Source organism: Scardinius erythrophthalmus, assembly GCF_964197995.2.
Source record: "Scardinius erythrophthalmus genome assembly, chromosome: 1".
Lineage (NCBI taxonomy): Eukaryota > Metazoa > Chordata > Actinopteri > Cypriniformes > Leuciscidae > Scardinius > Scardinius erythrophthalmus.
The window spans coordinates 45,503,887-45,514,959 of NC_138221.1; the positions used below are offsets into that span (position 1 = coordinate 45,503,887).

Here is an 11,073-nt window from a genome sequence, read left to right on the forward strand (position 1 = left end):
TTTGCCAGAAGAGTCAGAGGTTCTCTGAATGAAAATTTGGTTTTGTGTTTAAGGTTTTGAGAAAGTGAGCGATGGTTTCAAGAAATGTGTTTTAGCAATTCAGAAAAACTGTAATGTACCATTGGTGAGTGCTGCACAAATTGATAAACCCAATGCAGAATGTCCCTTTGTGCACAACATTGGTGAGCAACATTTAAAGGATGTTAGAACCTATTGTGTATTAAAACCTATTGTTATTATATTTGTAAGGTTTGAGACTGGATAACTATGTGCCAGGAATGTAGTTGACGCTTTAAGAGAGTTTCAGTAACAGCCAGCATCTACAAAATGATGGCCACTGTAGTCACATAATATTTTTTGCAGTCTTTTGATTAAAGCTCACTCATTGTTAACAGATTTTAAAGGGATAGTTCACCCAAAAATGAAAATTCGGTCATCATGTTCTCACTATCATGTCATTCCAAACCTGTATGACTGTACTTCACTTCATATTTATGGCCATACAGTGAAAGTGATTGGGATGCAGTATGTTTGGACCGCATTCTCTAAATATCTGCTTTTGTGTTCTTTTGACACTTATGTAAATCCAACATTGTATTCTTATGTGTATGTGTCTTGTGTTAATGGGTCAGGAACATAAGGAACTCGAGCCTCCTCCAAGGACAGCAAAGTTAGTTTACTATTACTAAACTTTAAAGCTGAATGGGCAGGTGAACTAGTGAAATTATCAATCAATTACAAGAGCATATTAATTCTTTGGGAGCCAGGATAAATGAGTGAACTACATTACTACATTCCTGACCCTCAGTCACCTCTCAGATAAATTAATCTGCATTTATGCACTAGATAAAAAAAATACTTGACATGAGGGTCAGATGGCAATTTTTCAATGAATTAAGAAAGTTATCAATTCTAATCCTATTCCAGCCCTGCATATCCTGAATGTGACCACTGGATATAGACCACTTGGTGCTCAGTTTTAAATAAAAAGACAAATTAATCCAGCCCAAAATGTTTATTCATCAAATGCAGGTTAAAACCAATGAGTGTACATTCAACAGTAAAGGTATGATGGCTACTTAAAAAGCAAGACTACATTTAATTTAATGACATTCACTTGATGTAATGTAACCATAGAATATCGCTAGACTTAAAAAAAATTTGCATAAGTGCAAAAAAAAATAAGCTTGATGATTTCTGCATGCAAGATGATCTGAGAGCTGCATTTAGCTGCTCAGGGTTTGCTTGTCAAACAGGTACTCCGCCATCCTGTTGTTGCCAGCATCCATCTTGGAAAGGTTGGTGATGTGGTCACCAATCTTCTTGATGGCCTCCACCTGCTCATTCAGGTAGTGAGTCTCCAGGAAGTCACACAGCTGTTGGACAAGACATCAGAAAATATTTTAGGACATTTAATTCAATAAATTAGGATGGAATAAAAGCATTAAGGAGCAAAGAACATGGACTTACATGAGGGTCTGTCTTCTCAGAGGCAACCTTATGTAGATCCAGCAGAGCCTGATTGACGTTCTTCTCCAGCTGAAGAGCGCACTGCATAGCGATCAGTCCATTGCCCCACATATCACGGTCAGGCTTCTGAAGAGAAAAACAAACACATGAGTGAGCACGGTCCCCTTTAATTAAGCAGTCCTTTAGAAATAGGCATAATGCCATTCCATAACGATGCTTCTAGAGTCAGCTTTGCTGTAAAAAATAAAAAAATAAAAAACGGGGTACACTGTTCAGTTCAGAATACTATCAAGCACCTTGATGTCCTGAAGGACAATTTTTCCACCCCTCTTGTTCTGGAACTCCATGAATTTCTCGGCATGCTCGCGCTCCTCCTCACTGTTCTCCTTGAAGAACTTGGCAAAACCACCAAGAGCCACATCATCCCGTTTGAAGTAGTGAGCCTGATTGGAGCGAAATCAAAAGAAAGGACTTCAAAATCAAAATAAAAAAAATAATAATTATATTATATAGGCCTATAATAATACACAATTGATCATGTACTCTTGTTCTTTTTCAGTGCAAGTTCATTTCTATTTCTGTTATTTTTAAAGAGTGCAGGAAAAACACTTTCCTGCACGATTTCGGTTTAAATCGGCATTTAAACCGATTGTGAATTAAATGCCATATCGCTGCTGCATGCAAACTTGAGAAAGGGTAGAAAATGTAGGCTATTTTAGTGAAAAAAGGATTTAATAATTAGATGAGAGACAGCTTGTCACAAAAACAAGATATAGCAAAAGTTCCGAGAACAGAATAAAAAAGAGAAATAATTAGGCTACCATTGAAGTGTAAATGTAGGAAGCGTAAAGCTCCAAATTGATCATCTTGTTGATCAAAGCCTCGCAGTCGCGGTCGTAGTTCTGGCGAATCTGAGAAGTCTCCATTTCTGCCGTTTATTATGACAACGTTGGTGCAAAATAAATAAGAAATGTAAATAAATTCCGACGAGATCGAAGTTCCGTTCAATCACTGTTGAAGCAAGAACCTCTTCGTATCTTCCTGTAACTGTGAGTGAAATGAAGGTGCGCATTTGTCTTATATAGGCTACGATTACAACATGATGCGTCACTGGAAATGAAACCAGCCAATCAAAAAGAACGAGCTGAATCATCTGAATGAGGAAGCGACAAGACTGTCCGTTGTCAGCTGTCTGTTTCTAAGATAGCAAAGACCATATCAGCTTTCATAGTTGTGTATTTTATTTCCACCTTCATATATCATTAAAATCCAACAGAAAATAACAACGATTTGACATATTTAGTAGCCTACCTGTTACATAGCCAATGCTCATAACTGTATACAGTTGCTTTAACTAAATTCAGATTCAGTCAAATTCACTAGGCTACTTAACAAAAAATATCCAAAATGTGAAAATTCAAAATTATGACATTTTGTATATTATTCAAATATAAAATAATTAAAAAAATTCAGATCTGTATCCAACAGACATGCCTATTCTCTGCCTTCATTCTGTTTGGCTAAATAAGTCTTTGTTTTACTCTTCTTGCATTAGCACATGCACCCTCAGTGTGTGTCAGCAACAATAGTAAACCACACCTGACACTATATCTGTGCCCTCAGAACTAGTGAGTAAACAAAGCAGATTGTGCTTCTTTCCCCCAGGGGTCAACACTGATCTGCTGCAGGTGGAATCAGCCGTAGTCTCTCCTATAGCAAGGGGTCAAGGTTGATGATTAACTCTTATAAGCATGAAATGGATTTATATATTTTTTCCCCTGTCGGCTGCTCATTCACTCATTCTCCAGCAGGATAATCAATAGTAATGCAGCAGTACATACGTGTGATGTCTTCAGCCAAACAGCAATGTCATGATGACAGAAATTTTCTGTAGCTCCCAAGTCACATAGCATTTATATAGCTCAGTTGATTGGCTCAGAAGAGTCATGTCCAGAACTGAGTGCCCATGAGGTGTTGTGGATGTAGTTGGTGTCAAAGTTAAAGAACATTCACACATGCTGAAGGTAAATTCTTAAGGCCAGTTTTTCTTCTACAAGGGAGCATTAGAATAGAAGTCATTTACACTAAAAAGCCAACAGACTGGTCCATAATTCACTGAGGCCAATGCTACTGCTGATGACAGCTGTGAAAAGGTTTCTGATTTTGCTTGAGCATAGCTTCTGCCTTTAAGAGGATTTGTTAAATATGGTCCAGACTTTATGCTCAATCCAGGCCAAAATTTGTATTCATCAAATTCACTATAGCTTAATGAGAAACGATTTATTAAAAGAGCAACACTCAGTTCTCTCTTTTTTTCACTTGGTAACTGCCAGTAAAAGAGTAATCAGTCAGGTGACAACCAGTCAGCAATTTTGTACTAGAAATTGCCCATGAAACCGCATTCTGTGTCAGCTACAAGTGCAAACTCCCAAGAGCTGCCATGGAAATACATCTCTTTTTTTACTATTAGATGCAAACATTTGTCACGTGATAAACTTTTAGGTGTGAACACTTTGAACTTGGTTATAGTAAACTTAGTATCACTAATCATATATAATCATATATAACTCATATATTTGTTGTATATAAGTTATGATTAATTTACAATTGGTCAAAAATGCATTTTAAGGAGGATTATTAGCCAAGGTGTTAATTAAAAACTTCTTAAACCAAACTAGTCATAATCACTCAGAGGGGCAAAAATGTAAATAATTTATAATAAATACTGCAAGAAGGAATGAGGCATTTTTGTAGGCCAAAACCCCAAAACAAGATAATGGTCTGTGGATAACACAAGCTCAAGATACTTTCATGTATTATTCTATGACATAAAATACATTAGCTATACACCCTTGCGATTTTTTAAAGGTTTTACTCCATGAATATGCAAATTACCCCCGCCTCCAGCCACTCACATGAGCTCAGGATACCTGATCCACTAGGTCAACTTTACTGTAGTAAACGCTGCACAATGGCAAGTGGAAATACTGGTTTCAACCAGCCATATATGTTTGAACCAGAAACTGATTCGGAAGTGGAAGAGTATGTATGCGTTTTATGGGAATGGGAATGGTAATTAATATGATTAGCCTTTTGCTTGACTACATGATCAAACAGCTAATAATGTGTTGCTAATGTTACACAAACCATGTTCCCGTTCACCATCTCAGAGTCAGACAGCTGCCTTCTGAAAATCAGCATTCTTACAAACGCTTCGAACAACTCAGAACGTCAGTGGAGAAAGGAATATAGTTCATCATAACATCCTAATATACATCATATACATAATCCACCCACTGTATTGCTAAATGTACAAGATTTTTCATATCGACAGAAAAATATACTGGGATAACCTGGCTTCCCTTGAGGCTCCACTGCTTCGCAGCACAGTAATGATCATATGCTAAAGCCCTATTGAGGTAGTTTGTGATGTAAGAAACACCAGAGATTTCAAATCCCGTTTTTGAGGCTTACAAATTTGGACATGGTTTGTCTTAAAGCATATTAAAAACACCACATGGACATAAACAACATTAAAAACTTGATTTTAACCACAGGGGGTCTTAAAGCTTAATCACGCTGAGATGAAAAACTCATGTACTCACCAGTCTACTTTCACAGCCCCACTGTGTTCATAATCATGTTCTTGCAAACTCTTCTAACTCAAATTTTCATGGAAAATGTGTTTTAAATAAAGACTGAAAGAGTTGAGCTTAGTGATGGTGACGTTGAAATCATGCAACCGAAGTGCAGTTTATTATAGCCAAGCCAACGCTTATTGTTTCTGGCGATTGAATTTAGGCTTTAAAATGAATAAAAGTTGTGTTCATTTGTGAAGATTACGATGAACAAAACATATAAGAATCATAAACTTTTGTTGGTCACAGATCTGATATTCTGTGATAATACAAAAACCAATGGAAAAATCCTATTGGGATTTTGTCGAGGGAACCAGGGTAATGCTAGTCTCAGCCTCAGACGTGCCCACGAACCGTAGGCTGAACGTCTGATGCATATGGCACACTTTTCTGGAAACACTTCAGGAGTTTCGAACAGGGGGCCAATGTTTCGGAAAACATTGAAGCTTCCCCGGGCGCCGCCATTGGCTAGCGGACCATCACCTGCTGTTAGCATTCCATTGACTCCCATTCATTTTGGCGTCACTTTGACAGTGAATAACTTTACATCTGAGGTGTTTAAAGACTCCATTTGTCCGTTATTTATTTCTAAAGAAACACGAAAATGTATAAAAGGCTCCATTACCTTGTATCTTACGTTATGGCCCCGTGGAAGCCGTTTTTGTAAAAATAGGCTAACTATTGCGTCATAACCACGCGACTCTCTGTCGCACAGTAGAGAAACTACTGTATAGACAGGAGGAGAAGCTCGCAGGCAATCGGGGGGACGTGGAGGCAAAATGACAAAATAATTCATCAGAATACTTAGCAAAAGTTGCTCCTGCTCCTATAGCTCATGGACACCTCCTACTCACGCTCTGCGTCTCTGCAAGTTTTGGAAGGGAATGATTCAGATTTCTCTTGGCACAGCTACTAGAAGACAGACAGGTTGCTCACGTCACATCTACGTCGTCAAGCTCAGTTTGAGTCTGCGCAGTACGCTCAGCCATCAGGAAGTGAGTGCTTCTAATTGACTTCACTTTTCTCTGTTGAATCCAATGGGGTCGCTGTGTCCATTTATTTTACTGTCTATGGTTTCGAAGTCGCGATCTGATTGGTTGAATTCTACAGGATGTCCGGGAGACGTGTGTGTAGCGTTCTTTATCGGTCCGCCTGGAAACAAATGCTGTGACGCCAAAACCCCTTGTGGAAGAAGAAAGCCGTTGTGTTAACAACTGTGAGCGCTTACCAGGACTAACTACACACTGGATTTTCAAAAGTATGTGAAGTTCGCGGCTCCATTGTTGCAGTAAACTTGCACAACGTCCTTGAAAGAATAATTTATTAGATGCACGGCAGACTGTTATTGTATGGACATCGACATTATATTGTCACGCCCCTAAACATGACGTGGTACAAAACAAACTGTGATTGGTTGCGTTACATGTCAGTCAAACATCCTCTTGGCTGGTCCTTGGCCAAGAAAAGCTGCGAAGCTTAGCTTCTGCCGTCCGTCTGAAGGTCTGGCTACGCGAGACTAGGGTGATACCAAAATACATAATCACTGCAGCACTCTATGTTCCATAAAAAAATATGAATGGTCAGTTTTGATTTCATGGTGACTTTAAGTTAGGGCAATTACTTCAATAACTTGTTTCGTGAAACTTTTGTATTTATTTGTGTGTGTGAGTAAGTTTATGTACAGTATAATAGCATTTCTCATCAGCAGTGCTGAAGGTTAAAGTAGGTGGAATTAAATTTACATTTGATGAGTAACTGTGTATTTAACAGGTGTAATAAAATGGGCAATAATAAAGTGTATTAAGTGTAATAAAGTGCACATGGTATTGGATGTGTGTGTGTGTGCATGTGAATGTTTATACATTCATACAATATAAATGACATGATCAAACTTGAACCTAGATTATTTCAGCAGTTTTAATGAAAGAATAAATAGAAATAAAAATGTGTTCTTTAGTTTCACAAATTATCTTGTGGAGGTGAGGGTAGATGAAATGGGCAACCAATTAATGACCAGTCTTTCTCATATAATAATTGTACTCTGAAAATCACAGCATTTTTCCTCATAGAGACCATCAATCTATAATTCATGATTCATTACCTCCATGAATGTTAGTATACATCAACCTTGAATAACTGGTTGAATACAGCCTAAAACCCAGACCCACAAATTTAAATACAAAGACAACTCAATCCAGTCTCAAGTGTTTATTCATCAAATTATCTAGATTAACAGCAATTAGTGTACATTCAACAGGAAACCATTGGCTTGGCTAACAACATGACAAGTGAAAGAGCAAATCTGCATTATTCTATAATATCACATTTTAGTTTATTTGAACCTTTCAACTGTTTAAAGAGCTGTGTGATAAGAACATGTAATATGCTCTTAAAACCTAATGATTTAAAAACATTATTGAGGGAAACTTTGCAGAATGCAGATGATCTGAGGGCTGCATTTAGCTGCTCAGGGTTTGCTTGTCAAACAGGTACTCCGCCATCCTGTTGTTGCCAGCATCCATCTTGGAAAGGTTGGTGATGTGGTCACCAATGTTCTTGATGGCCTCCACCTGCTCATTCAGGTAGTGAGTCTCCAGGAAGTCACACAGCTGTTGGACAAGACATCAGAAGATATTTTAGGACATTGAATTCAATAAATTAGGATGGAATAAAAGCATTAAGGAGCAGTGAACATGGACTTACATGAGGGTCTGTCTTCTCAGAGGCAACCTTATGTAGATCCAGCAGAGCCTGATTGACGTTCTTCTCCAGCTGAAGAGCGCACTGCATAGCGATCAGTCCATTGCCCCACATATCACGGTCAGGCTTCTGAAGAGAAAAACAAACACATGAGTGAGCACGGTCCCCTTTAATTAAGCAGTCCTTTAGAAATAGGCATAATGCCATTCCATAACGATGCTTCTAGAGTCAGCTTTGCTGTAAAAAAAAAAAAAAAAAAAAAAAAAAACCGGGGTTACACTGTTCAGTTCAGAATAGCCTACTATCAAGCACCTTGATGTCTTGAAGGACAATGTTTCCTCCCCTCTTGTTCTGGAACTCCATGAATTTCTCGGCATGCTCGCGCTCCTCTTCACTGTTTTCCTTGAAGAACTTGGCAAAACCACCAAGAGCCACATCATCCCGTTTGAAGTAGTGAGCCTGATTGGAGCGAAATCAAAAGAAAGGATTTAAGTAGAGTCAAATTTCTACCGGTGCACAATAATGAAAAATTCTATTACTGCATCCACATAATTACAATTTAATTGTTCTTTTTCAGTGTAAATTTATGTCTATTTCTGTTATTTTTAAAGAGTGCAGGAAAAACACTGATGGTTTGAATGCCACAATCGCTGCTACATGCAAACTTGTGAAAGGGGAGAAAGTATTTTATGCATTATGAAGTCAAAAAGGATTTAATAATTAGAGGAGAGACAACTAGTCACAAAATAAAGATACGACTTGCAAAAGTTCTGAGAACATAATAACAAAAAAGGGATAGCACTACATACCATTGAAGTGTAAGTGTAGGAAGCGTAAAGCTCCAAATTGATCATCTTGTTGATCAAAGCCTCGCAGTCGCGGTCGTAGTTCTGGCGAATCTGAGAAGTCTCCATTTCTGCCGTTTATTATCACAACGTTGGTGCAAAAATAAATAAGAAATTTAAATAGATTTAAATAAATTCCGGCTAGATCGAAGTTCTGTTCAATCACTGTTGAAGCAAGAACCTCTTCGTATCTTCCTGAAGCTGTGAGTGAAATGAAGGTGCGCATTTGTCTTATATACGATCACAACATGATGCGTCACTGGAAATGACACCAGCTGAATCTGAATGAGGAAGCAACAAGACTGTCCGCTGATTCAGTTTCTTAGATAACAAAGACCATATCAACTTTCATAGTTGTGTATTTTTCCCCCTTATTCATCCAAGTCCGAGACCAAATGGGCCGAGTCGAATCCGAGTCCAACTACTAGCCTACTGCATGTCATAGTAAATATCTTAGGATTGTTTTAACTATTTTTATTGTTGTTGTTGATTTCTCATCATCCCAATTAACATCCTGCTAAGAAAACTAAAAATCACCATGTAATGGAAGCCAGCTTTACTTGTATTGTCCTACATATTCTGAGTGAAACAGCTTTTCTACTGTGAAAAACTAGACTAGACTTGACTAGGCTTAGGCTATTGATATAAATTCAACCGGCCATGTTTTGGTGAATGGGAACAGCTTACTGGAATCATCTGAAGAGACAAGAATGCACCTGTGTGGGTTTTATATATTTGCCAATGGTTATAGACTTGGTCAGGGTAGATATATTGAATGTTACTTGAAAACAAGGCTGTGAGGGAAAGACCTAGAGTCCTTACTGGCATGCAGTGTGTAAGGTCATAGATCAAAATAACTTTCAAAACGTACAACTTTCATAACTGTTTAATTGAGTTTTTGTATTGGCCTACTGAAAGTTTTTTGGTAAAGATGTTTTGTCAGCTGAACCATTGTAGCCTACAATTCATTGAACATACTGTACTTCTATCCCTACACTTCCTTGTTTTCGTTAGTGTCAAAAAATAAATATGATAGCATTTTTAATGTATTTATGGTTAACAAAACAAAAGAAAAACAGTTATTATTTTATATAAAAAAGACTAATTCACTATGCAGAACATTCAAAATGATAAGAAACTTCGTGTCAAACAGATTGAAATATTTAGAGTAGCCAAGCCTAATATGTTATATTCAAATATAAAACAATTTAAAATGTGATGTACTATGTTGCTCACTTCTGGTGATGACACAACTGTGCCACTGTGTATTTTCACAACAAATATAGGTCAAATCTGTATCCAGACATGCCTATTCTCTGCCTTCATTCCAACTGTTTGGCTGTTTATACTCTTTCTATGATCTCGATGGGTCAAAAAAGCAAAGTGAAGTGTTTAGCCATTGACCCATTGAGGTCTCATGGTGGTTCACACTGGTAGGTTAGGCCTGGTTCATACAGGACTATCAGGGTGGGCTGTTTAAATTATTTATTTATCTTAAATTTGAAGTAATTTAGATTTAGAATTTAAATTTAATTAGCTTTTATTTCTAATAAATAAAAAGGTTACAGTTTATTTCGATGGTCCAATTATACATTCTACTGCATGTCAACTAACTATCATTAGAGTATTAGTAGATTATAGAAGACTGTTAGTGTTAAGTGTTAGGTGTTAGGGTTCAAGTTAGTAGAATAAGTTGATATGTAGTTGCAAAGTTACTTGTAGTCATGTCTGTTGGGGGAACCATCAAAATAAAGAGTTAGCTATTAAGCAGACAGTCTACTAATACTTTAATGAGAGTTAGTTGACATATAGTTTCAAATAGTTAGTATGATCATCAAAATAAAGTGTTACTTTAAAATGTTATTTTTCACCCATTCTCCTTTAATTAGATATTTTCTCTTTAGATTGCAATACATACACTGCTCAAAAAAAATAAAGGGAACACTTAAACAACACAATGCAACTCCAAGTCAATCACACTTCTGTGAAATCAAACTGTCCACTTAGGAAGCAACACTGATTGACAATCAATTTCAAATGCTGTTGTGCAAATGAAATAGACGGCCGGTGGAAATTATAGGCAATTAGCAAGACACCCCCAATAAAGGAGTGGTTCTGCAGGTGGTGACCACAGACCACTTCTCAGTTCCTATGCTTCCTGGCTGATGTTTTGGTCACTTTTGAATGCTGGCGGTGCTTTCACTCTAGTGGTAGCATGAGACGGAGTCTACAACCCACACAAGTGGCTCAGGTAGTGCAGCTCATCCAGGATGGCACATCAATGCGAGCTGTGGCTAGAAGGTTTGCTGTGTCTGTCAGCGTAGTGTCCAGAGCATGGAGGCGCTACCAGGAGACAGGCCAGTACATCAGGAGACGTGGAGGAGGCCGTAGGAGGGCAACAACCCAGCAGCAGGACCGCT

General features: G+C 37.8%; 2 protein-coding genes across 2 annotated transcripts; both read right to left on the reverse strand.

The window, feature by feature from the left end:
* Nucleotides 1-1,000: 1,000 nt before the first annotated feature.
* LOC308679623 (ferritin, middle subunit-like) lies at nt 1,001-2,590 on the reverse strand. The gene is made up of 4 exons (XM_081347182.1): nt 2,292-2,590; nt 1,767-1,913; nt 1,471-1,596; nt 1,001-1,376 (listed from the first exon to the last, which is right to left on the reverse strand). The coding sequence occupies exons 1-4, from the start codon at nt 2,394-2,396 to the stop codon at nt 1,227-1,229; spliced, it is 528 nt and encodes a 175-aa protein (XP_081203308.1). The 5' UTR covers nt 2,397-2,590; the 3' UTR covers nt 1,001-1,226.
* A 4,418-nt stretch (nt 2,591-7,008) lies between these two features.
* On the reverse strand, nt 7,009-9,270 carry LOC308679693 (ferritin, middle subunit-like). The gene is made up of 4 exons (XM_081347310.1): nt 8,618-9,270; nt 8,121-8,267; nt 7,812-7,937; nt 7,009-7,717 (listed from the first exon to the last, which is right to left on the reverse strand). The coding sequence occupies exons 1-4, from the start codon at nt 8,720-8,722 to the stop codon at nt 7,568-7,570; spliced, it is 528 nt and encodes a 175-aa protein (XP_081203436.1). The 5' UTR covers nt 8,723-9,270; the 3' UTR covers nt 7,009-7,567.
* Between the last annotated feature and the right edge of the window lie 1,803 nt (nt 9,271-11,073).